The sequence below is a fragment of the Panthera pardus genome, unplaced genomic scaffold, assembly GCF_024362965.1.
Source record: "Panthera pardus isolate Hobbes unplaced genomic scaffold, ASM2436296v1 HiC_scaffold_7, whole genome shotgun sequence".
NCBI classification, from domain to species: Eukaryota; Metazoa; Chordata; class Mammalia; order Carnivora; family Felidae; genus Panthera; species Panthera pardus.
The window spans coordinates 20,982,491-21,007,000 of record NW_026527002.1 but is presented as its reverse complement, the minus strand read 5'-3'; the positions used below and the strand labels follow the sequence as shown (position 1 = coordinate 21,007,000).

Sequence of the window (24,510 nt, the reverse complement as noted above, 5' to 3'; positions counted from 1 at the left end):
TAGTGTAGAGATACACAAAGTAGAAATGAAACAACTCTAATAATATCTTTCTTTAAACTGTTATCACTGGAACTATTTTTTTTTTTTTGCTTTATTTTAATTCAACATGTATAAACAGTTGGGCTCCCATTTTTGTTATGGGGATACTGAAAAAAAAATTAAGTTCTTAAAAGAAGGAATCATAATTGGGAAAGAAGAGTAATGTGAAATTTCATGAGAATAGAAACCAAAGCAGAATAAAAGTGAGATAAAAAGAAGACATGACTCCTGTTCTTACAGAATTCACCATCTAGCAGGGGAAGCAGACATCTAAATAACTGTAATAGGACAAAGCGGTATGTAAATGAGCCTTTATCACATATTTAGTAGATGCCCAGAGCTGTTCTAAGCATTTTCCATATTAAAATCAATCTTTGCAACCTTTCCATTTTACAAATGAGGAAACTAAATCTCAGAGACTTAATTGTCCAAGTTGATAGCCAGTAAAGACAAGAGTCAGACTAGGTCTGATTCCAGGGTCCAGACTCCTTTCCATACCCTATGGAGTTCAACCACTAAATGCCTGAATTTCCACTTGAATGAAGAAACATTTACTCCCACCCAAGAGGAGGAAGAGGGCAAGTGTCCGTGAAAATTAAAAGGAAGAAATGGCATTTGAGCTGGATATAGAAGGCTAACTAAGAGTTTTGTAGGCAGATGTGCTAGTGAGAGGAAATAGAGACATTGAAGTGTGTTCCCTGCTGAGAGACTTCTCCAGTAGTCCTGGGTCCTGGGAAGCTGATTCTGGAAACGTAGACTTAGGTCTAGTCCTAGGTGGCCTCGTTTACCACCCTAATGAGATGTTATTTTAGTGAGTTCTGGGATGGAGGATGAGGATCCTAGTAGGTGAGAAGAAAGTTTTTGTGGCTGCTCAACTCTATCTAAAGAAAAAAGAGTAAAAATGGAATCTCATTTTCCATCTGACTACACTTTTATACTTCCTGTACTTTTCCTTACTAGCATTTACTAAATTATTGTTAAAGAATTACTTTTATAATTGTTCATAGTCGGATCTTTCCTATAAGAGTGTAGTACCTTGATAACTGAACCTGTTGCTCACCGTTGTAGCTATGGTGCCCAGCACATAGTGGGTACTCAATAAATGCTTGTTGAACAAAATGAATAATAAACAGTTGTTTATTCTGAAGAAGGCTGACACAGAGGTTCCTTTTAAACACCCGGGGTCAGTAATGACACTGTTAACTGATAGGGGGAAATCAGGTTTGATAGTAAAGATAAGAGTTTGATCTTATCCATGTTGAGTATGAAGAGCCCGTGGGATATTCAGATAGCCTTGTCAAATGGAAATAGCTGGAGGTGGAGAAAGACTGATGCCTCCTGCTAGAAAATACTTACAAAGAAAAAGGAATGTACCAAATAGAATTCCTCGTAGCCCACTGTAACCAAAATGTTTGATTGTTTGCATGTCCATAAAAATAACAGTTTACATTAAGTCAGGTGTTTATGCTCTCCATAACAATAAAGAGGAATCATACCGTGTTTTGTAAACAGTGGTCCATGGTAAACGTTTACCAGCACAGGAAAGAACGATTTCCAAAGAAGCCTATAGAACAGAAGGGATAGTACTTAACTACTTCCCACAAGGAAAGAACAAGTAGTTTATTACCTGTCATGCACACTGAACTCCATTCCCAAATAATTTAAATAATTTGAAAATATTAGGATGACAGAAAATTATAATAGCAAGTACATATTAAGTATTTTTAAATGGGCGTTTTGTTTGTGATCTTGAACTTTAATTTTTATCAATACAAAATAAAAAATTAGAATTAAAAAGTGGTGGCAGAAATTACCTCAACCTTAGAGGTAGAATTGCTTTTCTGGGGTATTTTTAACAAGCAAAGTAGAGATTGAAACTTGTAGTTTTGCTAATTTTGCCATCAAAAGAGATACAATTTGGGAGTCAATGCAGAAAACCCAGGAGTTTTCCTTGTAGGCAAATGACAGTCATTGGAGAGGACTGGTATCTCATTTTAGCAGAGCTGTGACGTTCTTTCAGACAAAATGGATTCATCAAAATAAGAAACTCCATGTAGGAGCTCCAGTTAACTTCTAAAAGTCAGCTTCAGTTTCTTAGTCTTTATTATGGAAGACGTCTATATGACCCAGAATTCACAGCGAAGCCTAGAGGAGACAGGGTACAGGCGAGAAATTTTTTTGTCCGATACAGCTTTACCTTGAAATAACATTGAGTTTAATTACCTTCCTTTTCCCATGAAAAGGAAACTTGGCAAAAACACATAAACATTTCCCTCTAAGGAGGAAAAAAGTTTCATGACATCTAAGTTTTGGGTTGTATATTTTTGCAGTGAAAGCTACACTTTGTATTTGTTTCTCAAAGTGATTTAATATTTCACAGTTTAGTGGGCAACCAAAGAAGCATTGAAATTACATCCTTTGAATAAAGCTGGCCCGATTTCGTTCTGTCAGATGCAAACCAGAGATTTTAGTGCAAAATACAAATATAAAGCAGACATTTGTTTAAGCAAACAAGCAATTTGTTCGTGAGTATATCTGATCCTTATTTGAAAGAGATGCGGGCCTGCTCAGCCATTTACATTTGAAAACTATAAACTGTCCCATTGTCCATGAAAATGACCTTATTGGCAGCCTGGGACTTGGAACACCAGTTTCTTCTCTAAGCAGCAACAATGGCTGCATTAACTGCAAGGATGTGCCTTCAGAGAGCCCAAATGAAGTCTTGACATGGGAAAGATAATAGATAGATAAAGGTATTCTGTTACCTTTATCCCGCTTTTCTTCCAGGAAAGTGCTTTACTGGACATTAGATGCCTGGGTAGGGTGGGCATGATCTCCGTAGTGCCCCAAATTACCTGACATTTGTTTCAGAAACAGTTTTACCAGAATATTTCAAGTAAACACATTAGGCTTGGCGAGGGGAGGATGGAGTTGGGAATCCCAACTTGAAAATGAAGGAACAAATGAATTCCACTGTTTGATTTCTCTTACTATAACAAAACCAGTCTCAGGGTGGTAGTTGTTTTTTGTTGTTGTTGTTTTCTTGGGTTTTTTTTTTTTCTTTTTTTTTCATCCTTCTCAATAGACGTTGGATCAGACATTATTTTCAGAGTTTGGTATATCATGAAACATTTTTTAAATCCAGTTCGAATATGTTGCCAGAATCAAATGCCTTTGTCAAGTCTTGGCTCGTAGGAAAAAAAGTACCGCTGTAAAACCGTATTTTCTCTCAAATATTATACCGTGATCGACTAGATCCTACTTTTTAATAAATGAGTTCTTAAGAAAAAAAATATCAAAAATTGACCATTTCCAAAGGACAGAACACCACATGGATAATTTACGGTTTCTGGTTTACTGTGCTGTTCCCCATTCTACCCAAATGGCATCCAAAAGCACTCTTTTCCAGTTTGTGCAAGTAGGATAGAGTGGAATCAGGAGCATAAAGGAAGGTTTTGTGTAAAAAGTTCAAGCACTATCGTGCTGAGTTACCCCAACTTTCCATTTTTTATAATCTATTTTTGTTCATCAGGCAAGGAAAGCTGTTTTGAGAGGATAATTCAAAGGTTTGGAAGAAAAGTGGTGTACGTTGTTATAGGAGACGGTGTGGAAGAAGAACAAGGGGCAAAAAAGGTGAGTGTTCATCGATGGGGTTTTTACACCATTTAATTTTTTAGTCCTCAAACTGCTCATTCCTGGATCACTTAAACACGTTCAGTGTCTCTGAAACAAATTACAAATGTGTTCAGAACTGTAAGCAGTGAAAAAGGACAGTCGAATTAAATAAATATGATCTTTTTGAAGAGTGCCCTGTACAAACTCAAAGGTCATGGATGGTTGGTCTTCATAGAACATAGACTTTTAAGCAGAAAGGAAGGTGTAGTGCTGTAGCCGTCACCCGAGATGAAACACTTGTGGTGTCCATGTGAGCATATCCCATTTGGCCGTGGTGGCAGACATTGCCAAGTGATTAAAATCTGCCTGAGCCTGGATCCAGCCTAAGAACCTTCCAGATATTACTTCAGAAAGTCTCTACCAGTTAGTCGGAGCTGGCTTGCCAAACCATTTGCTGTCCTAGAGTACAGTGTCTTCCTTTTATCACAAGGTGAGCACCTCCCCTCCGTTGGGACACTTGGAGAAGAGGAGAGGGGTGGGTCCAACTATGGGTCCCTCGACTCCCAGTTTGTCCATCATACGTCTTTCTATTTTTCTGCATCCCTGCAAGTGTAATTCTGCCGTTTCCCTTAGCAAAAGCTTTCTCGTTAATGTCTTTCATTGCATTTCAAAGAGAGCGGAGGAAGAGGGGACCACATTTCTTCACTCAGGGACCACTCAGGGTCTTTAGTCTAGTACAGCCCACCCGTGCAATCTTCCTCACCCCAGCACTTGACATTGCGGCCCCTTCAGCCATGCCTAGCTCTTCCTCCGGGCTTTTGCCTCTGCTTGGAATGATCTTTTCCCCAGTGCCCTACTATTGCTGTCTTAATCATTTTTCAAAATCCAGTTCGTGTACCACCATTTCTATTACCCTTGTTTGTAAGAGCTTAATTATAGTAGTTCTCACTCACACTTTAATTGGAAAAGCTGTTGTAAATAGCTTGGATTCTAGAGCAGACAGCCTGCCTTTGAGTTACAGCTCCACTGCTTACCAGTTTTCTGACTTTGAGAATTATGTACCCCTCCTCTTTTTCTTTCCTTTTCTATAAATGGCAATCATAACAGCATCTAGCTCCTTTGGCTGTTTTAAGGATTAGATTTAGTTAAGACGTGAAAGCCATAAGACAGCCTGATACGTAAAAAGTGTGCAACAGAAGGTAGCATTGTTATTAAGTAGTTATGGATGTGCCTGTTGCAGCAGTAAAATGTGAGCTCAAGAGGTAGGGAACTTATTCTGCTTAGCCTGTTGCTTGAGAATTTGTTTTCAAAACTTTTTTTACAACTCTCTACATCTTGACGCATAGTCTGTAAATATTTTTTTTTAATTGAAGAGATTTATTTAATTAAGTATTTTACAAGGTTAACCAATGCAACTGTTTCCCCTTCCTTTCCCCCACACACTCACTGATAGACATCACTATATAATTCCACAACGGATGCAACAATTCATCTCTTCTGAAGTATTCCAGTATGCAGTGGAAGCGATGCAGAAAGTCACCAGCATATAGACGCAGCATTCAGCATGACACATGGCCAGCCTTCTTATAGAGTCTGAAGATGATTTAATTCACCTTCAGTGCCTCTGAATTCTAACAAAACCGTAGAAAGTGACCCGAATTCTGTAAATGATGGCTTATTTCGGTTATACCCATTGATACACAGTTGTGTGCCCAGGATTACGCACCCCCTGAGTGGGATTGGTGCGGATGGAAACCCACACACAATTCAGATCCAACAGAGGTTTGCCGAGCTGCACGTGCAATGTAACGGCTCGTTCTGACATCCCAGGTTCACCGGTGGGCAACCACCATGATGGTTACGTACATCTGTCGGCCCTTCAGGCTGTTTTCATAAAAGGAAATTTTTCCCAGACTAAATTAGAATACCCCAAACTCAACCCTGGAGAGTTAAAGAGAGGTTTGATGGGAATCCAGACTTTAGGTCTTTTTAGCAAAGCCTCTGGAATCCCCACGCCGTTCCTAGACAGGACCTCCTCGTGGCTAGTGGGATAGTCAGGAGTGTCAAAGTGGAGAGCAGCGTTTCATGGCCCCGCGGCCCAGGGCCAAAGATGTGAATCTGCACCCCACCCTCCCCCCCCCCCCCACCCAAGGCTGGTCCTTCTTCCTCTACCAGTCACCAAAAAGTTTTAATTTTAAGAGAAGGTTGCAAAAACATGGCTTGCTAGCTTGTGGTAGACCGAAAGATGCTTGTAAAAAGTGGTGACTTAGAGCACCGTGGAATCCCATGGGTCCTAGCAAGGCTTCTTGGGGTGAGTCCCTTGCTAAACCTTTTAGAGTAGCATGTTTCTTAGATGTTCATCACGGGTGAGCATAACGTGGAAAAAGTAAAGGAATTCTTGGTTTAATGTTACAACTGGAAGTATTACAGTAATAGGGCTAAGAGTATTTGTTCTCTCTGCAGAACAGTTAAAACTGTTTCCACTGTTTATCTTTGAACCTGTTGTTCTTTTTACTTGGGACAAACACACCTGTGCCGAAAAGAATTAGGCAGCTGCCCGTGAAGAACGGGCTCTTTGAATTTTTTGACTGTGAATGAATATTCTTAGCTTCAGTTTTCTGTTTTGATTTTGTGGGATGAGTGTAATGTGGTAAGGGTCCAGTACTATCTGTTGTGAACAAACTCTTGGCACCTTGAGACCCGCCAGTGTGGGAATTCTAACAAAACCGTGACCATGAGTTACAAGACTGTTTATGTGTATATGTACAAGGCATGGATTTTTCACAAGGTTCAGATTCCTGATAACCTTGCATAAAATTCAGATGTCATCAGTCCTCCCCAGTGACAAATTTGACTATTCCTGTCTTATATTCTGTCTAACCTTATTCGTTTAACTAGTATTTAAATAGTAGTACTTTGTGGGGTGCCTGGGTGGCTCAGTCGGTTGAGCGTCCAGCTTCGGCTCAGGTCATGATCTCACGGTTTATGAGTTCGAGCCCCACGTCTGGCTCTGTGATGACAGCTTGGATTCTGCGTCTCCCTCTCTCTCTGCCCCTCCCTCGCTTGCACTCAGTCTCTCTCTCTCAAAAATAAACAAACATTAAAAAAAATTAAAAAGAAATAAGATGGTTATCCATGCTGTAGAAAGATTAATAATCATAATGGTAAAAGAATTACTATCAATTATAAAGCCCTTATTATGTCCCAGACTCACTCTCAGGCACTTCCTATCCATTATCTCATTAAATCCTCACCATCATTCTGTGAGGAAGGAGTCCTTAGACCCACTTTATATATGAGAAAACCAAGGTTCAGGAAAGTAAATAATCTGGCCAAGATCACAGAACTTGGGAGTAGCCAAACTAGGACCGTGAGATGTGGCCCAAAGTCCCTTTAGATTAAAAACTTTATTTCCATATCTTAAATATGATTTGATTCACAAAAAAGAATTTTCATGCTTATTTTTTAAATTATTAGAATAAAGTATGCCATGTTTGCTTTTTTTTTTTTTTCCTTTCAGGAGGCAGATAGAACCATGTTCTCTTTCTCCCAGGTTTTCTTAAAATTTTAAGAAAAAATCAATTCTGATATAGTTTGTGAGCATTCTAGATTATTAAATAAAATAGTGAAGCTCTGTGAGTTTCAGTCAGAAAATGTTTTGCAAAATCAAACCATTTTGCAGTTCTTCTAAATCAATTCTGACCATTTAGCTTGTCTCTCTTAGTTTTCTAAGTCCTTTTAAAAATCCAATACACCTCTCTAAATAATGTTCTTTTGCTTGAGGTAGTTCCTTTTTTCAAGCTCAGAAATGAAACCAGTTAAGTATTCTGCCCGTTGCCGGTTTCCTGATGGTCAATTGAAGTCCGAAGTCTGTTCTGTCACCTTTGTTCTCTTTGCCAATATAGTCCCAGGGCTTTCCTCAGTAATTTCATCTAATTCTATAATTCATATCCTGAGAACACACCCCCTCAAAGAGAATAAGTTAAAAATACCTTTGTTTACTTAAAGGAACAACTGTATTCCAAAAAGATCTCTTACAAGAGTTTTCTGCCAGGATCTCTTTGTTCCTAGAAAGGCTTCAGAGAATGTGAGAAGCCATCTACCTCTGGATCCCTTTTTCTGACGTGTCTTTTGTTGTCAAAATCTGCCAGGCTTTCTTTCTGTATCATAGAAATCTATGTTTCCCTAATACAGTATACAATAGTAGGCATATGTATGAATGAAAAAAAAAAAATCAAATGTAATGGTCTTCTGCATACCGACAGCAATTTTCATTCCTAGAGTAAAAGTGGCCTTGTTTTATAACTCTACAACTAAACTCCCTTTGCTTACTTTTCCGAGAACTACTTAAAATTAATCACGTGTGAACACCAGAGAGAAAATGGCAAGCATCCATTATTGCGTAATGGCAAAGGCTTCATCAATAAATGTCTATTTAATTTATTTGTTTGTTTAGATTTTTTCAGTGTAGCTGACACGCAGTGTTACGTTAGGTTCGGATGTACAACACAGTGATTCCATAACTGTATACATTATTCTATGCTTCTTACGAGTGTAGCTACCATCTATCACCATGCAACACTATCACGATACCATTGATTAGATTCCCTATGCTGTACCTTTGATCACCACGACTTGCTCATTCCATACTCTGCTTCATCCGTTTTGCCCATCCCCCCACCCTTGTTCCCTCTGGCAGCCACCAGTATGTTCTCTGAATTTGTGGGGCTGCTTCAGCTTTTTGTTTCTTTGTTTTATGTTGGTTTTTAGATTCCACGTCTAAGTGAAATCATATGGCATTTGTCTTTCTCCGGCTTATTTCACTTCGCATAATACACTCTGGGTCCATCCATGTTGCCACAAATGGCAAGATCTCATTTTTTTATGGCTGAGTAATATTCCTTCGTATATATACCACATCTTTTTTTATCCATTCATCTATCAGGGGACACTTAGCTTTCTTCTGTATCCTGGTTATTGTAATAATGCTGCAATAAATGTAGTGATGCATACATCTTTTTGAATTAGTGTTTTTCTTTTCTTTGGGTAAATGCAATTCTGAGTGGAATTACTGGATGCAGTATTTCTATTTTTAATTTTTGGAGGAAACTCCATACTGTTTTCCACAGTGGTTGTACCAATTTGCATTCCCACCAACAGTGCATGTGAGGGTTTCTTTTTCTTCACATTCTCATCAGCACTTGCTTATTTTTTGTCTTTTTGATGTTAGCCTTACACCAGTAGGTATAAGGTGATCATTGAGGTTTTGATTTGCATTTTCCTGATGATTAATGATGTGCTGAGCATCTTTTCGTATGTCTCTCTTTCATCTGTAGATCTTCTTTGGAAAAATGTATATTCAGGTCCCCTGCCCATTTTTAATCAGATTATTTGTTTTACTGGAGTTGGCTTACATAAGTTTTTAATACATTTTAGATATTAACCCCTTATCAGATATATCATTAGCAAATACCTTCTCCCATTCAGTTGGTTCCCTTTTCATTTTGTTGATGGTTCCCTTTGCTGTGCAAAAAGCTTTTTATTTTAATGTGATCCCCATAGGTTTGCTTTTGTTTTTCCTTGCCTAAGGAGACCTCATCTAGTAAAATGTTGCTAAGGCTCATGTCAAAGAGATTACTTACTGCCTATGTTTTCTTCTAGGACTGTGATGGTTTCAGGTCGCACATTCAAGTCTTGCATCCATTTTGAGTTTATTTTTGTGTATGGTATAAGAAAGTGGTCTAGTTCTTTTCTTTTGCATATAACTGTCCAATCTGCCCAGCAACATTTATCGAAGAGACACCCTTTTCCCTACTGTATATTCTTGACTCCATTGTTGTAGATTAATGGACCATATGCATATGGGTTTACTTCTGGGCTGTTTTGTTCTCTTTATCTGTGTGTTTGTTTTTGTGCCAGTACCATACTATTTTGATTACTATAGCTTTATAGTGTACCTTAATATCTAAGACTGTGATATCTCCAGCTTTGTTCTTTCTCAGGATTGCTTTGGCCGTTTAGGGTCTTTTGTGGTTCCATACAAAGTTTCGAATTATCTGTTCTAGTTCTGTGAAAAATGCTATTGGTATTTCAGTATTGATTGCAATCGAATCTGTAGATTGCTTTGGATAGTATGGGAATTTTAACAATATTAATTCTTTGAATCCATGAGTATGGAATGTCTTCTCATTTATTTGTGTCATCCTAAATTTTTTTCCATCAGTGTTTTATTCAGAGTATAGTTCATTCATCTCCTTGATTAAGTTTATTCTTAGGTATTTTATCCTTTTTGGTACAGTTGTAAATGGAATTGTTTTCTTAATTTCATTTTGCTGCTTCATTATTACTTCTAATAGTTTTTGCATGGGTCTTTAGGGTTTTCTATGTATAGTATCATGTCATCTGCAAATAGTGACAGTTTACTTCTTTCTTCCCAATTTGGATGGCTTTTCTTTTTCTTGTCTCATTGCTACAGCTAGGACTTCTATTTTATGCTATTATCTTTCATTTCTAATTATTCTACATCAAATAAAAGTGTAAGAGTAGAAATTCTTGTCTTGTTCTTGATCTTAGAGGAAAAGTTCCCAGTCTTTCACCATTGAGTGTGATGTTTGCTGTGGGTTTATATCATATATGGTCTTTGTTATGTTGAGGTACGTTCCTTAGAACCTACTTTGTTGAGAGTTTTTATCACAAACAGATGTTAAATTTTGTCAAATTTATTTTCTGCATCTATTGAGATTGCAAATTGAGATCATTTTTATCCTTGATTTTGTTAATGTGGTGTATCACTTTGATATATTTCCAGATGTTGAACAGAATAAATCATACTTGATTGTGGTGGAAAGATCTTTTTAATATATTGTTGAATGTGATTTGCTAATTTTTGTTGAGGACTTTTGCATTTATGTTCACCAGGGATATTTGCCTGTAATTTTTTTTTTAAGTAGTGTTTTTGGTTTTGGTATCAGGGTAATGCTGATCCCCTAGATTGTATTTGGAAGCTTTTCTTCCTTTTCTATTGTTGGGAATACTTTCAGAGAATAGATATTAACTCTTCTTTAAATATTTGATGGGCTACTTACTTCAGCAGCACATAAACTAAAATTGGAACAATAAATGTTTAACAGAATTCACCGTCTGGTCCTGGACATTTTTGGTTTGTCGGAAATTTTTGGTTACTGATTTAATTTCATTACTAGTAATTGGTTTGTTCAGATTTTCTATTTCTTCCTGATTATGTTTGGAAGATTATATGTTTTTAGGAATCAATCCATTACTTCTAAGTTGTCCAATTTGTTGGCATATAATCTTTCATAGTCTTTAATAATATTTCGTAGTTACAGTGTAGGTTGTTATTTCTCTCCTTTTATTTCTGATTTTATTTATTGGGGTCTTTTTTTTTTTCATGAGTCTGGCGAAAGGTTTATCAATTTTATCTTTTTTTTAAATGTTTTGAGTGTGAGAGAGCACAAGTGGGGAAAGGGCGAGAGAGAGAGAGAGAGAGAGAGAGAGAGAGAGAGAGAATGAGAATCCCAAGCAGGCTCTGCACTATCAGCACAGATACTGACTTGGGACTTGAACTTACAAACTGAGACCATGACCTGAGCTGAAATCAAGAGTTGGACACTTAACCAACTCAGCCACCCAGTCACCCTAATTTTGTTTATCTTTTCCATGATCCAGATCTTGGTTTCATTGGTATTTTCTGTTATTTTTAAATCTCTATTTTATTTATTTACACTTTGAACTTTATTATTTCCTTCCTTCTAGTAACTTTGGGCTTTTTTCTTAAGTATAAGGTTAGATTATTTATTTGAGATTTTCCCTGTTTCTTGAAGTAGGCCTGAATCACTGTAAATTTCCCTCTTGGAACTGCTTTCACTGTGTCCTAAAGATTTTGGACCTTTGTGTTTTTATTTTCACTTGTCTCTTTGTATTTTTTGCTTTCTCTTTAATTTCTTTGTTGACCCATTAGCCTCAACATCTTTGTGGGTTTTTTTCCGGTTTTTTCTTATAATTGAATTCTACTGTCATACTGTTTGGGTCTGAAAAAATATTTGAAATGATTTCAATCTTCTTAAATTTTTAAGATTTGTTTTGTGGCCCAGCTTGTGATCTGTCCTCAAGAACATTCCAAGTGCACTTGAAAAGAATGTGTATGCTATTGTTTTAGGATGGAATGTTCTGTATATATCTGCCAAACCCATCGTGTCTAATGTGTCATTCAAAGCCACTGTTCCTTGTTGATTTTCTGTCTGATTGATCTATCCATTGATGTAAGGGGGTGGCTGTTAAAGTCCTCTCTTATTATTGTATTACTGTCATTTTTTCCCTTTTGTTTCCATTAATAGTTGTATTATGTATTTAAGTGCTCCAGTGTTGAGTGCATAAATATTTACAGTTATTATATCCTCTGGTTGGATTGATCTCTTTATCATGCAGTACCCTTCTTTGTCTCTTATTACAGTCTTTGTTTCAAGTCTATTTTTGTCTGATATAAGCATTGATACCCCAGCTTTTTTGTTTATTTCCATTTGCATGGAATATCTTTTACATCCCTTTTACTTTCAGTCGTATGTGCCTTTAGGTCTGAATTGAGTGTCTTATAGGCAGCATATAGATGGGTCTTGTTTTTGTATCCATTTCATCACCCTTATGTCTTTTGACTGGAGAATTTAGACCATTTAAGGTACTTATTAATAGGATGTACTTATTGCTATTTTGTTAACTGGTTGCTGGTTGTTTTTGTGTTCTTCTCTTGCTCTCTTCCTTTGTGTTATACTTGGTCCCCTCTCTTTGTTTCTTATGTATCTGTTATTGGTTTTTGGTTTGTAGTTACCATGAGGTTCATATATGATATCCTAAATATATCGCAGCCCATGTTAAGTTGATGGTCACTTAAAAACAAATACATTCTAAAAGAACTTCATTTTTACTTACATGTTTTATGCACATGTTGTCATAGTTTACATTTTTTTATTTTGTGAGTTCTCTTAACTAATTTTATAGGTGTAGTTCATTTTATTACTTTTGTCTTTAACCTTCATAGTAGCTTTATAAATGATTGTTCTACTACATTTACTGTATATTTACTTTTACTCATGAAGTTTTGTCCTTTCATAATTTTCTCCTAAGTATAGTTTTTTCTCTTCCACTTGAAGAATTTAACATTTTTTGTAATGCCAGTTTAGTGGTGATGAACTCCTTTAACTTTTGTTTTGGGAAACTCTCTCCTTCAATTCTGAATGATAATCTTCCCTGATATTCTTGGTTGTAGGTTTTTTCCTTTCAGCACTTCGAAAAGACCATGCCACTCCCTTCTAGCCTGAAAAGTCTGTGCTGAAAAATTAGCTGATAACCTTGTGGGGACTTCCCTTATATGTAACTAATTACTTCTGTCTTGCTGCTTTAAAAATTTTTATCTTTAAATTTTGTCATTAATTATTACATGTCATGGTATGGACTTTATTGGGTTCATCTTGTGGGGAATTCTCTGAACTTCCTGAACCTGAGTGTCTCTTTCCTTTCCCAAATTAGGAAAGTTTTCTGCCCCTCTATTTGGGACCCCTATAATGCAAATATTTGTTTGCTTGATGTTGTCTAAGAGATCTTTTAACCTATCCTCATTTTGTAAACTTTTTTTTTCCTTTTGCTGTTCAGCTTGAGTGGTTTCCATTACCCTTTCTTCCAAATCACTGACCTGTTCTGCATCCTGTAATCTGCTGTCAATTTCCTCTAGTATATTTTTCATTTCAGTTTTATATTCTCCCACTTTAATTGGTCCTTTGCTATATTTTATTTTTTATGTTGAAATTCTTACTGAATTCATCCACTCTTAAGGCTAGCAAGCATTTATAGGACCATTACTTTGAACTCTATCAAGTAGATTGCTTACCTCCGTTTCATTTAGTTTGTGTTCTGGGGTTTTAGCTCGTTCATTTTTTGGAGTATAATCCTTTGTCTCCTCATTTTGCATGACTTTCTATGTTTGTTTACATGAATTCAGCAAAACAGCTATTTCTCCTAAATTTGAAGGAATGATCTTATAGACTGTGTATGTCTGGTAACTTTGGCTGGACTGCTGGAGCTGTGGCCGGCATGGACTTGGGGTCAGTGCTGGGGCTGCCCTCGTGGGATGACCAGAGCTTAAGTAGGCATAGGTCAGGGTGGTCCTGGTGCTCTTTGTGCAGAGCCTAGCAGGATAGCTGAAGTGGGTATAAGCCAGTGTATCTCAGAGTGTTTTGTGCAAGAGTGCCCTGGGCAGCTAGAGCCAAGGCCGGCATGGGCCGTGGCTTCTCAGGGTCCTATAGGCTAGGGTGCCCTGGCAAGTGATCTGCAGCAAAGTGGTATGTATCTGGAGTGTTTTGAGGTGCTTTGTGCTGGTCTCACCTTGGCAAGATGACTGGAGCTATAGTGAGCATGGGTATACCACCATGAGAGTCACCTTAGTGGAACAGCTGGGGCTCTGGTGGGCTCACTGAGGTAGTGGGTCCACTATGGTGCCCAGACCCTGCCCTGGTTCATACCGTCAAGGTGGAAAGAGAACATAAATTGCGGGGCTTGCCAGCCACTCCAATTTAGAGAGATTTTCAGCAGTTCCCTCACTGGTGGAGTTCTAGGATTGGATCCTTTATATTCTAGTTGCCCTTTAAACTGCAACTCTGTTTCGTGGCCCAGGAGAGACAAATATGTTCATGGTTTCTTGGTACTATCCCTCCCTGTTGCAATCCACAGCATTGGAAGCGGGGCGTTCCTGACTCTGTTTCTCTTGCCATTCTCTACCTGGTCTTTTGTTTTGCAGAAGCTGTTCAGTCAACCCTCAGTTCTTCAGGAGATATTGCTAAATACATAAATAAGTGTATATTTGGTATATTCATGGAGGAGGTGGATTCAGGGTCTTCCTACATTGCCATCTTGGACTAGACAAATTCAAAAAATGTCCATTTTAAATATGAACCCTAAAATTTGCTCACATCCAAGATGCAGTAGAGAACATGATTACTAATGTTCAATTCTAAGTTTATTCAGAATATGAGAAAAATGAGAGCTGCTTTTATTAAAAAACGGTAACACTTTTTGCAGATTTGAGACTTCCTAACACCAAGTACAGTAAATTTTGTTATTCTAAAGCCATTAATTTTATTTACTGCTTAATGAGCATATTATATATGCCAGATCTTGAATTGGATTTCATCTTTGTTCTTAAAGAATTCACTTCTGTCTCGAGTAGAAGCAGATATGCAAATACTAAAAGAGCAATGCCATGCAATAAATTTCGTGATGAATTTTTAGAATAATCTATCTTCCAAGATCTTTTTATTTACAATTTGAGAAGTATTTGTACCTCCATATGCCAATCTTCTAGAGATAATACATGCATATGAAAGCACAGTTATGGTCTTTTTTTAACAATGTATCCTGGCATTCATTCCATATCAGTGTATGGAGTTCTGCATCTCTAATTTCTTTACATGGCTGCGCTATACTTTAATAACTTCCCTGAGGCTGAACATTTAGGTGATTTTCATATTTGATTTGAAATATGAAATTTTCATATTTCAAATATTACATATTTGATTACATAATATGTAATCATATTACAAACAGTTCTGTAGTAAATGTTCTTTATGTGATTCATGCATGGACAAGTGTATCTCTGGGGAAAATTCCTAGAAGTACAATACCTAAGCTAAAGGTTATGTGCTTTTATGTTTTTAAATATTTTATTAATACATTCTTAGTAATTCAGCAAAATTCAATTTACACGTGAGTGTCCATGCACCCAGCTTTTAATGTTAATAAGTGCAAAATACTAGATGAGGAGGAGAGGTAGCATAAAGGGATTTAGAAAATTGCACACATGGACAAGAGGAGCAGGAAGGAGGTGTCATTTTCCCATTATTCAGGGAATAGTTTCTAACACTGTAAAAACTTGTACTACTTTCCAATATTTCGGCTTTGGAATCCATTCTCAATAATGCCTAATCTTAATAAACTAATAATATACTCACCACCTATCATTTCTGTTAATATTTGTGGTTAGCTCTTTTCATTCCCATGGCTCCAGTTAAGTGATGGAATATCTCCATTTAGTCATTCTGTGTCATTCCATCTGAATATCAGCTGATGAACTAACCCAGTTCACCCACTCGGATTTGTTTGGTGTTCCCCTCCTCCAGCCCATGACCAGGACACATGAATTGTTTCCTCATTTGTGTCCCGTCCATTGTACCCACTCCATTTCTACTATCCTTCTGCGTACTTTCTCTGCTACTGGCCAGCCACACCTCTCTATTCCATCCTTCCTAGTTAGACATTCCAAGTGTTTCTACCTGGAAAAATGTCCTTCCTCATTAGTCCTTATTATGAACATATCATTCAAAGCTCATCACCTCCATACTAAATTTTCTGTACATCCCTCCTATCAGCCTTGTCATAGACTATATCCTGACTGAGAGCCCTTTCCCATCTACCTAACCAGCTCTGCCCATTCTTCAAATTCAGTGCAGGCTCAGCGTACCCTCTCCAGCTTACAACTGAGCTTTCTTCTCTCTGAATTTATTCATTGATTCTTTTTTGTTTTATTGAGATATAATTGATAGACATTACTGTTTAAGTTTGAGAAGGTGTACAGCATAATGATGTGAGTTACATATATTGCAGGGTGATTGCCACGGTAAGTTAATATCTATCATTATAGCTACAAAAAAATGAGAACTCTTAGGATTTACTCTAAAGCAGTGTTATTGATCTTATAACCAGAGCTTTGTATCTTTCAATCACCTTCATCCAATTCCCCTACTCTTTGTGTCTGGTAACCACAAATTTGATCTCTTTTTCTAGGAGTTTGGGATTTTTTTTTTTTTTTTTAGATTGTACGTGTAAGTGACATCATTCAGTATTTATCTTTCTCTCTCTGACTTATTTTACTTAGCATAAGGTCCATCCATGTTGTTGCAAATGGTAAGCTGTTCTGTTTTGGTTTTTTTCTTGTTTTTTAATGACTAATATTCCATCGTATGTGAATACCACAACTTCTTTATCCACTCATTCATTAATGGATATTTAGGTTGTTTCTGTGTCTTAGTTATTGTGAATAATGCTCTAATGAACATAAGGAAACAGATATCTCTTTGACAATGATTTTGTTTCCTTTGGATAGAAACCCAGAAGTGGAATTGCAGATCGTAGGGTAGTGCTGGGTTTGTAATTGTTTTACATTCCCACCAACAGTGAACAAGGGTTCTCTTTTCTTCAAAATCTTGCCAGCATTTATTACCTCTTTTTTTATGATAGCCCTTCTCAGACATGAGGTGAGATGTCACTGTGGTTTTGACTTGGATTTTCCAGATTAGTGATACTGAGCATTTTTTCATATACCTATTGGCTGCCAGCATATTTTCTTTGGAAAAATACCTATTTATTGTTTGCTACTGATTTGTATGAATTTGTTATATATTTTGAATATTAATCCCTTACCTAATATGTGGCTTACAAATATTTTTTCCCATTCTTTAGACTTTTCATTTTTTAAAATTTTTTAAAAATGTTTATTTAATTTTGAGAGAGGGGCAGAGAGAGAGAGAGTGACACAGAATCTGAAGCAGACTCCAGACTCTGAGCTGTCGGCACAGAGCCCGATGCAGGGCTTGAAATCACAAACCGTGAGACCATGGCCTGAGCTGAAGTCAGATGCTTAACCGACTGAGCCACTCAGGCACCCCTAGATTGTTTTTTTCATGTTAGTGCTGTGCAGAAGTTTAGTCCAATGTACTCCACTTGTTTGTGCTATAGGGATCCAAAAATAATCATTGCCAAGGTCCATGTCAAGGAGCTTTTTTTCTGTTTTCTTCTAGGATTTTTCTGGTTTCTGGTCTTATATTTAAGTCTTTAATCCATTTTGAGTTAATAGTTGTGAATGGTATAAGATAGGGGGCTAGTTTCATTGGCTTACATGTCTGAAGCCAATTTTCCCAGCACCAATTATTAAAGAGACTACCTTTTCTCCTTGAGTGTTCTTGGCTCCATTGTTAAATGTTATGTGACCATATATATACATGGTTAATTTCTGGGCTGTTGATTCTATTTCATTGATCTATGTGTCTGTTTTTATGTCTGTACTATACTGTTTATATTACAAGAGCTTTATAATATAGTTTGAAATCAGGAAGTGTGATGCTTCCCATTTTTCTTAGGATTTTAAATTTCAGGTTTGTTTTTTCTACTTCTCTAAAAACTGCCATTGGAATCTGGATAGGTTTTGCATTGAATGTATAGTTGGTTTTGGATCACATGGACATTTAAGCAATATTAATTCTTCCATGAACATGAGATACCTTCCCATTTGTATATGTCTTCCAAGTTCTTTCATTAATGTCTTACACGTTTTTAATGTAGTTATTTTCCTTTATTAAATTAATTTTTAAGTATTTTAGTGGTCTTGATACTATTGTAAATGGAATAATTTTATTTTGTATGGATAATTCATCTTTAATGCATAGAAACACTACTGGTTTTGTATGTTAATTTTGTATCCTGCAACAGATCTAACACTTTTTTGTGTGTGGAGTCTTTAAAATCATGTCATCTGCAAATAGTTTTACTTCTTCATTGTCAATTCTGTGCCTTTTATTTCTTTCCTACTGATTCTTGTCAATGGGGGACATAGGTCATGCATAGTATTTTATACCTCTGCTGTAGCTACAATACTAAAGTCATAGACTTTATTTTTATTTATCTGTAAAATGAAGGTTTAGGGGAAATGACTCAAGAGTGCTTCTAAGTTTAATAAACAGAGTCCAGAAAACTATGTCATAATTCAAAGTCACATACCTAATGTCAGAGTTGAGAATATAACCCAGGTCTCCTCATTCTGGCACCTGATTTTTTTTTTTTTTTTTAGAAGAAACATGTTTCAGGCTTTCTACTGATGAAGGGAAAAAATGGTTGTCTTTGCACCCACTTGTGCTGGGAAGCTCTTGTACATTCATAAAATCTTTACATGAGTATGTGGCTAGTTAGGGAAAATATTATTTTGTGACATTCTCATTATTTGTTAAGAGGAGTTTGAGTTTCCTGTCCTCTCCCTAGATTCAGTCTTACAATCACTCACTTAAATACACATTTCTTAAAGTAGAAGCCCTGTAATTTTTGTGAGAATAGGACTGCTGATTATAACAAAGATCATTACCTTCATGTTCTGTATTAGTCCTGAGGGTGGAGTTGCAGTCCTTGTGTGGGGGTCCCAGAGATCACCTGTTCCCTTTCAGGTACACCTAAGGGTTGCCAGTTATCATTGTAAAACCTTTTGCATTTTTACTCAAATCAATGACCCCATCGTCACTGCATCATGATGCGTTGTGTCCGTAATATACCACAGGCATATTCCATCTTTTGAATTTGTTTCAGGGTGCTACTTGATATGTGGTTCTTATTGATACTCTGTACAGGAAGAAAAAAGCCATTAGTATTTCATTGGCAGTAAACAAGCCAATCCAGGGCTCTTTGTGAATAACCTCACCTTTCCAAAACTTGTTTTAAGAATGGTTTAAAGTAAATGTGCTCTAGACTGGCATCATCTCCTACACCTGTAAAGATAAGACGTATGACCATTTTTTTACTTTGTTTACTGTGGAATTAAATGCCTAATTTATATCTTAAGCGTGTACCAAAGACTCAGCTGGATTTTTTTTCAGTTCCCTTTTCAATTTCTCTGCCACGCATTGCATTCTACAGTACGTACTGTGATGTGTTTTGTTGTCTAGGGGAAACATATCTAATTTCAGATAATCAACATGTAAAAGAATTTGAACTTACTTTGAAAAAAAAAGCATTCCATTTCTTATAGAAGGACTTTTATATGTATTTACGAAGGTAGTCGTCCTGAAAGCTTCTGGATGGCTATCTGAAGAGCCTTCGTCATTTTCTGCTACATCCTGAAAGCATATTCTGTGACAGCAATAGAACTACTCTGTAGCTTCCTTTATTCACTTGTTTGTGAGAAGCAGCTTTGGGGAGGGGCACCTGATCTCTGGCAAATTAGAGAAAATAAGACCAGAAAGAAAGTAAGAAAAATACACAAGGATATGACAATAGATGCCAAGTAAATGGTTAAATCTGTAAGAATACTTGAAAACTTTTGATGTAGTGGAGGATTTCCCTTCAAAATGATGTGTCAAAAATGGACTTGATATTAAGTAGTAAAATGAGTAGGGTGCAGAGCGGTACATATTATATATATACACAATTTCTATATTTTATATATGTGCAGACTCCTATTTGAAACATGTTTGTGGGGGCTATCTGGATAGTAGCATTCGAAATGATTTGTATTTCTCTATAAAACGAAAGCTCTACATTTTACAAATGTTTTACACTACACATGAATTTTTATGCCAATGAGAGAAAAAGAAGGACAGCTTTCTGTGTTGTAACTGATCAGTTTTCAAATCTGATGTGTATATCATAGTCACTCAAATTTTTCAGTGTCGCTCACTCAGAACTTGAAAGGGAGTGTGTGTGTGTGTGTGTGTGTTCAGCTGTATACTGTGGGGCTGATAATTTACACTGCTGGATTAAAATGCCATAGAGAACAGTTAGGAGGCATTTCAGCATCTGGGCTTCAGATTCAGGGCTGACCTGGTGTGAATCGCATGTTCGATCCTTGCCAGCTGTTACTTAAACCTCTCTGTTCCTCCTCCAAGTCTGTTTTGTCATCAGTGCAATAGTGATGGTAATACCTATCTATCCCTGAGGTTAGAGAGAGGTTTGAATCTGCGAGGCTATGAGAAGTGCTGAGGAGAGTGCCTGACCCTACAGCTGTCATTATTACCGACAACCTCCTTGTAAGCCCTGCTGCATGTGGCTCCCGCAGCCAATTGTGTCTTTCTCTCACTTACAGCCAGTATCCTAACAATGGAATTCTTTATTCTCTGCCGCCGAACACAGCTAGAAAGTGCTCTTCTGAATGATCATCCTTTTATACCTATCTTAATGATGACCTCCTCTTACCAAGTATTTCCCCATCTCTGCAGGCAAAGGGAAACTGGCCTCTTCCTAGTCCTTTTATACAACAGAGGTTGCCAGGCTCATCTTCTACACCATCCCTGCAGACGCAAAAAAAAGGAATAAATGAATGCAAAGTAGCACACTCTGTTGCTCTAGTCAAAAATTGCCAAGTAGATCCTAAAACTTTGAAAAGAGATCTCTAGTCCTCAATGCTGGACTATTGTTATTGAAGGATGACAAAGATATGGAGTCCATTTGACATTGGACTGTGATACATGCTTTTAGCCGGTTATTTGGGACAAAGGCCTTGTTAATAAGTAACTTAATAGTTTCCATTCCCAGAATACAACATCTCTATGATCTACATCAAAAAAGTTATTTGCTTCCATTTTACCTACACATAATACCCCCCCACACACATGCAAAAATTAACTTAAATTCCACTGTTTGCTTCCGTGCAAATTGATACTGATTTTTTTTAATTCCTTAGAACTGTAATTGAAAATTATACTCCAGTCTTTGAGCTATTTTTTAAAAGCTGTTTTTCTATAGGCTAAATAGAATATTGTCCTCTAAAAAATGATGATTATCTTTCTCTTATTTAAAAGAGATTTTGCTGATGTGTAGGTACTTACTATAGAGCTTTTGTACAATGGCAGTTTATAATCATGTTCTCATCCTTGATGGATGAGGTAACCTCGGTTGTTTTCCTGTTTTTTTTTTTATCATCTCTGGCTAATTCGGGTGTTCTACAAATAGTCTCATCATTTAAACTAGATTTTTAGATTGATTTTTTTCAAATCAACTACTAAAAAAAGTTCGTTTACAATTTTCCCATATGGCAAAGCCACTTTAAGGTCAGTGCAAAGAATGCCTAATGGAAATAAATGAAGAAAAAAAAAGTTGCTTCTGACATCAGTCAAGTTTGAAAAACGTAAAATACTACCAACTTAAGGAAAACTTAAACTTTCAGCATCAAAAAGTCCACTGGATCCATGTTTTGAAAGGTGACTGCTTTTGACAGAGTTTCACGCACAGCTACTGTGTTTTGGAATTCGTAGTCAATGACAGTGTAGATCAACTTAAGAAATAGCCATCCCTTTCTTAAACAGACTCCAGATTATATGTTAAACTGCAGTCCAGTATTCTTAGGGGAGGATTAAGTTTGGATTTTTGTTTTAAACAGACGTGATGTTAAGATCTTAACTGGCCGTTCGCACAATACTGCACAAAGGGGGGGAGCATCGTAGCGAATTTCCAAAGCAGGTCTTAAGGCTTCTTGCTGGGAGCGCTGTCTGGCCTCACCATGTGTCTGCTCCTTTCACAGCACGCCATGCCCTTCTGGAGGATCTCCAGCCACTCGGACCTCATGGCCCTACATCACGCCTTGGAACTGGAGTACCTGTAACAGCCACCTAGCACTTTGAAGCTGCACAACTGCCCTGCGACCAGGAACAAACCCAGCAGGCCTGTGTCCTGTGTCTGCGCTGGGATACCCGACTTCGCGATTGCAACTCGTTGACACACAGCTGCTGTCGGTCTTCACCTCTGCCCTCGTGGTCAACGAAGGGCCACACCTGTTTCTTCAGAACAGAACAGCTGTTGACTCTAGTACTGTGAAGCCAATGAAAATAAGCCATGAGAATGTTCTAGTACAGTGTAATGTGGCTTTGCCGCATTAACTACATGGTTCAAACCTGTGAAGAAAGGACCTGCAAACGCTTACGTTTTTCGCATCTTCAATGTGACTTAAAGAGCTTCTCCGATACAGCAAACTTGATTGCACAACAAAGACTGAAATGTGTTCCCTGAAGACTGGCGAGGGGATTTTTCTTGTAAAGAAAGTTTACTTTTTGGTGTCTCATACCCAGGGTAACCTGTACATCTCTACTTATTTATGAACAGACTTTAAAAAAAAAAAAAAAAACAGCTTTATGGAGGTATGGCTCAAGCACCGTCCAGTTCACTCGGCCAGACTTTTTTGACAGCAAATAATTGAAGAGACAATATAACACAATAAGCGATTAAAGGCCTTTGCCTCACGACACAGCAAGTACTTTGAATTTTAGCACATTGCAAAGTAGTTTAAAGTATGTCTAATTTAAACGTGTAATATGTACATCACTGAGACAATCATGTACAGAGAGAATTTTGGGTGTAAATTTGTAATAATGGATGATTCTTTTACATATCGTTTAGAAAATGATATTGTAAGGTAGTGATGCCTTGATCGTGAAGTAAGAGGCAGTATGTGCACAAAGTCATGCGCGGTGCCTTATCGACGTACTGGTTATAAATATGTAGATAATGGATTTTTTTTTTTTTTAGGTAATGTTGTCAAGACCAAAAGCATGGATGTTAATAGGATTTTGTTTTCCAAATTGTTCTTTCCATCATCTTTTTTTTTAATGCTGTTAGGAGGACCTTGGTAAAATAACACAGCGGTGTCTTAAATCATTTCAAAAAATAAAACAGTTCCTCCTACCACCTCATCTTTTCATTTTCAACACTAATGTATTATATGTAACTACTTGAAAAAAAATGATTATACAAATGCTTCTTCCCACAGAAAGAATGTAGATGATCGATAGATATATTTTATTAAGATGGCTCATGAATTGGAGACTAGCAAACTTTTGTGTGCTCAGACGATAGGGTCTGCATCTTCTTGATTAGATAAAGGAGGACATTACCACGTCTCTAGAAATGAGCAAAACTTTTTGATTGTTGCTTCTGTTTTCCTCCACACCTTTCCCCGATCCCCACCCTCCCTGGAAAGTTCATTGCGGGCAGTGGACGTGGCCCGATCGTCCTCACGGAGGTTATTCTTAACCTACAGTGTGTATAAAGCATAAAGCTGGGAAATAAAAATTGTCACCTTTGTTATGTGATAAGACAGTTTCTCCAACAGTGATGAGTTTGGGCACTAAAGACTTCCATTATTAGGACATTATTTTTTAGATGAACTTTATTACATTGGGGGGAAAAAACACCAGCTTTAACCCAAAGTAGCTAAAGAGCTACTGTATCTTTTTCTGAAGTTTCATGCTGCTGCTAGAATTAGTCACTCATGAATTTTCCAAACTGCTTAAATTAATCGAATTTGGGTTTTTCTTTTTTGCTTGAAACAAACAGAAGTTGACAATTTTTTAGCCTTTCCATTTTATGTTTTTGTACTCTGCAGATTGGAAAGACAAAGTTTATCTTGGCTTTACTGTATAAAGGTGTGTTGTGTCCACAATCGTGTACAGACTTTTTCTTCAATAATTTTGTGTTTAAATTAATAAAATTGATTTGTGACGTACTGTAAGCTCCTTGAATATATTTTCTTATCGCGCATTTACAAGAAACAGCAGGACCTGGGCTGCATTAGAATGCTTCTGGTCTAACAAAAGGAAGTGGGATAAAGCCATGGTAGTCATAATGGCTTTATCAGTCCTTCAGGGGACTAAACTAGAAAGGAAACAGCTGTTTCTTTGATCACTGGAAGAACAGAAGAGCTCTATACATCCTCTAAAACTATATAAACTGGACTCTCAACTTTACCATAGACCAGAACTCAGCATCAAGTATCTTGGATGGCAGAGCACCGATTTATCGACTTAAACACCGAGGGGACAGCAATGGAAAGCAGTTTCATCTATAAAGAACACCCACAACATACACCTCTAAAATTTGGCCAGATTGATTGCGGACAGCTCTAAATCCTGGGATTTAATCTTAGAAACACAACATCTATACATACAAACACATGAAAAAGCAAACATGCAGTTGGCTGACTCAATTATTGGGCCCACGATGTCCATTTTTAACAGGCACACACCCAGCCAAGGGGCTTGAGTAATG

At 37.2% G+C, this 24,510-nt stretch overlaps 1 protein-coding gene across 13 annotated transcripts in view; it reads left to right on the top strand.

Moving 5' to 3' along the window:
• Nucleotides 1-23,968, top strand: part of EYA1 (EYA transcriptional coactivator and phosphatase 1) — a 352,397-nt gene extending 328,429 nt beyond the window's left edge. For all 13 annotated transcript variants that reach the window (XM_053896121.1, XM_053896120.1, XM_053896119.1 and 10 more), the window contains 2 exons: nt 3,572-3,672; nt 21,992-23,968. In XM_053896121.1, coding sequence (XP_053752096.1) covers nt 3,572-3,672; nt 21,992-22,072 — 182 coding nt within the window. In that variant the 3' untranslated portion in view covers nt 22,073-23,968. The remainder of the gene's footprint in view (nt 1-3,571; nt 3,673-21,991) is intronic.
• The last annotated feature ends 542 nt before the right edge of the window (nt 23,969-24,510 follow it).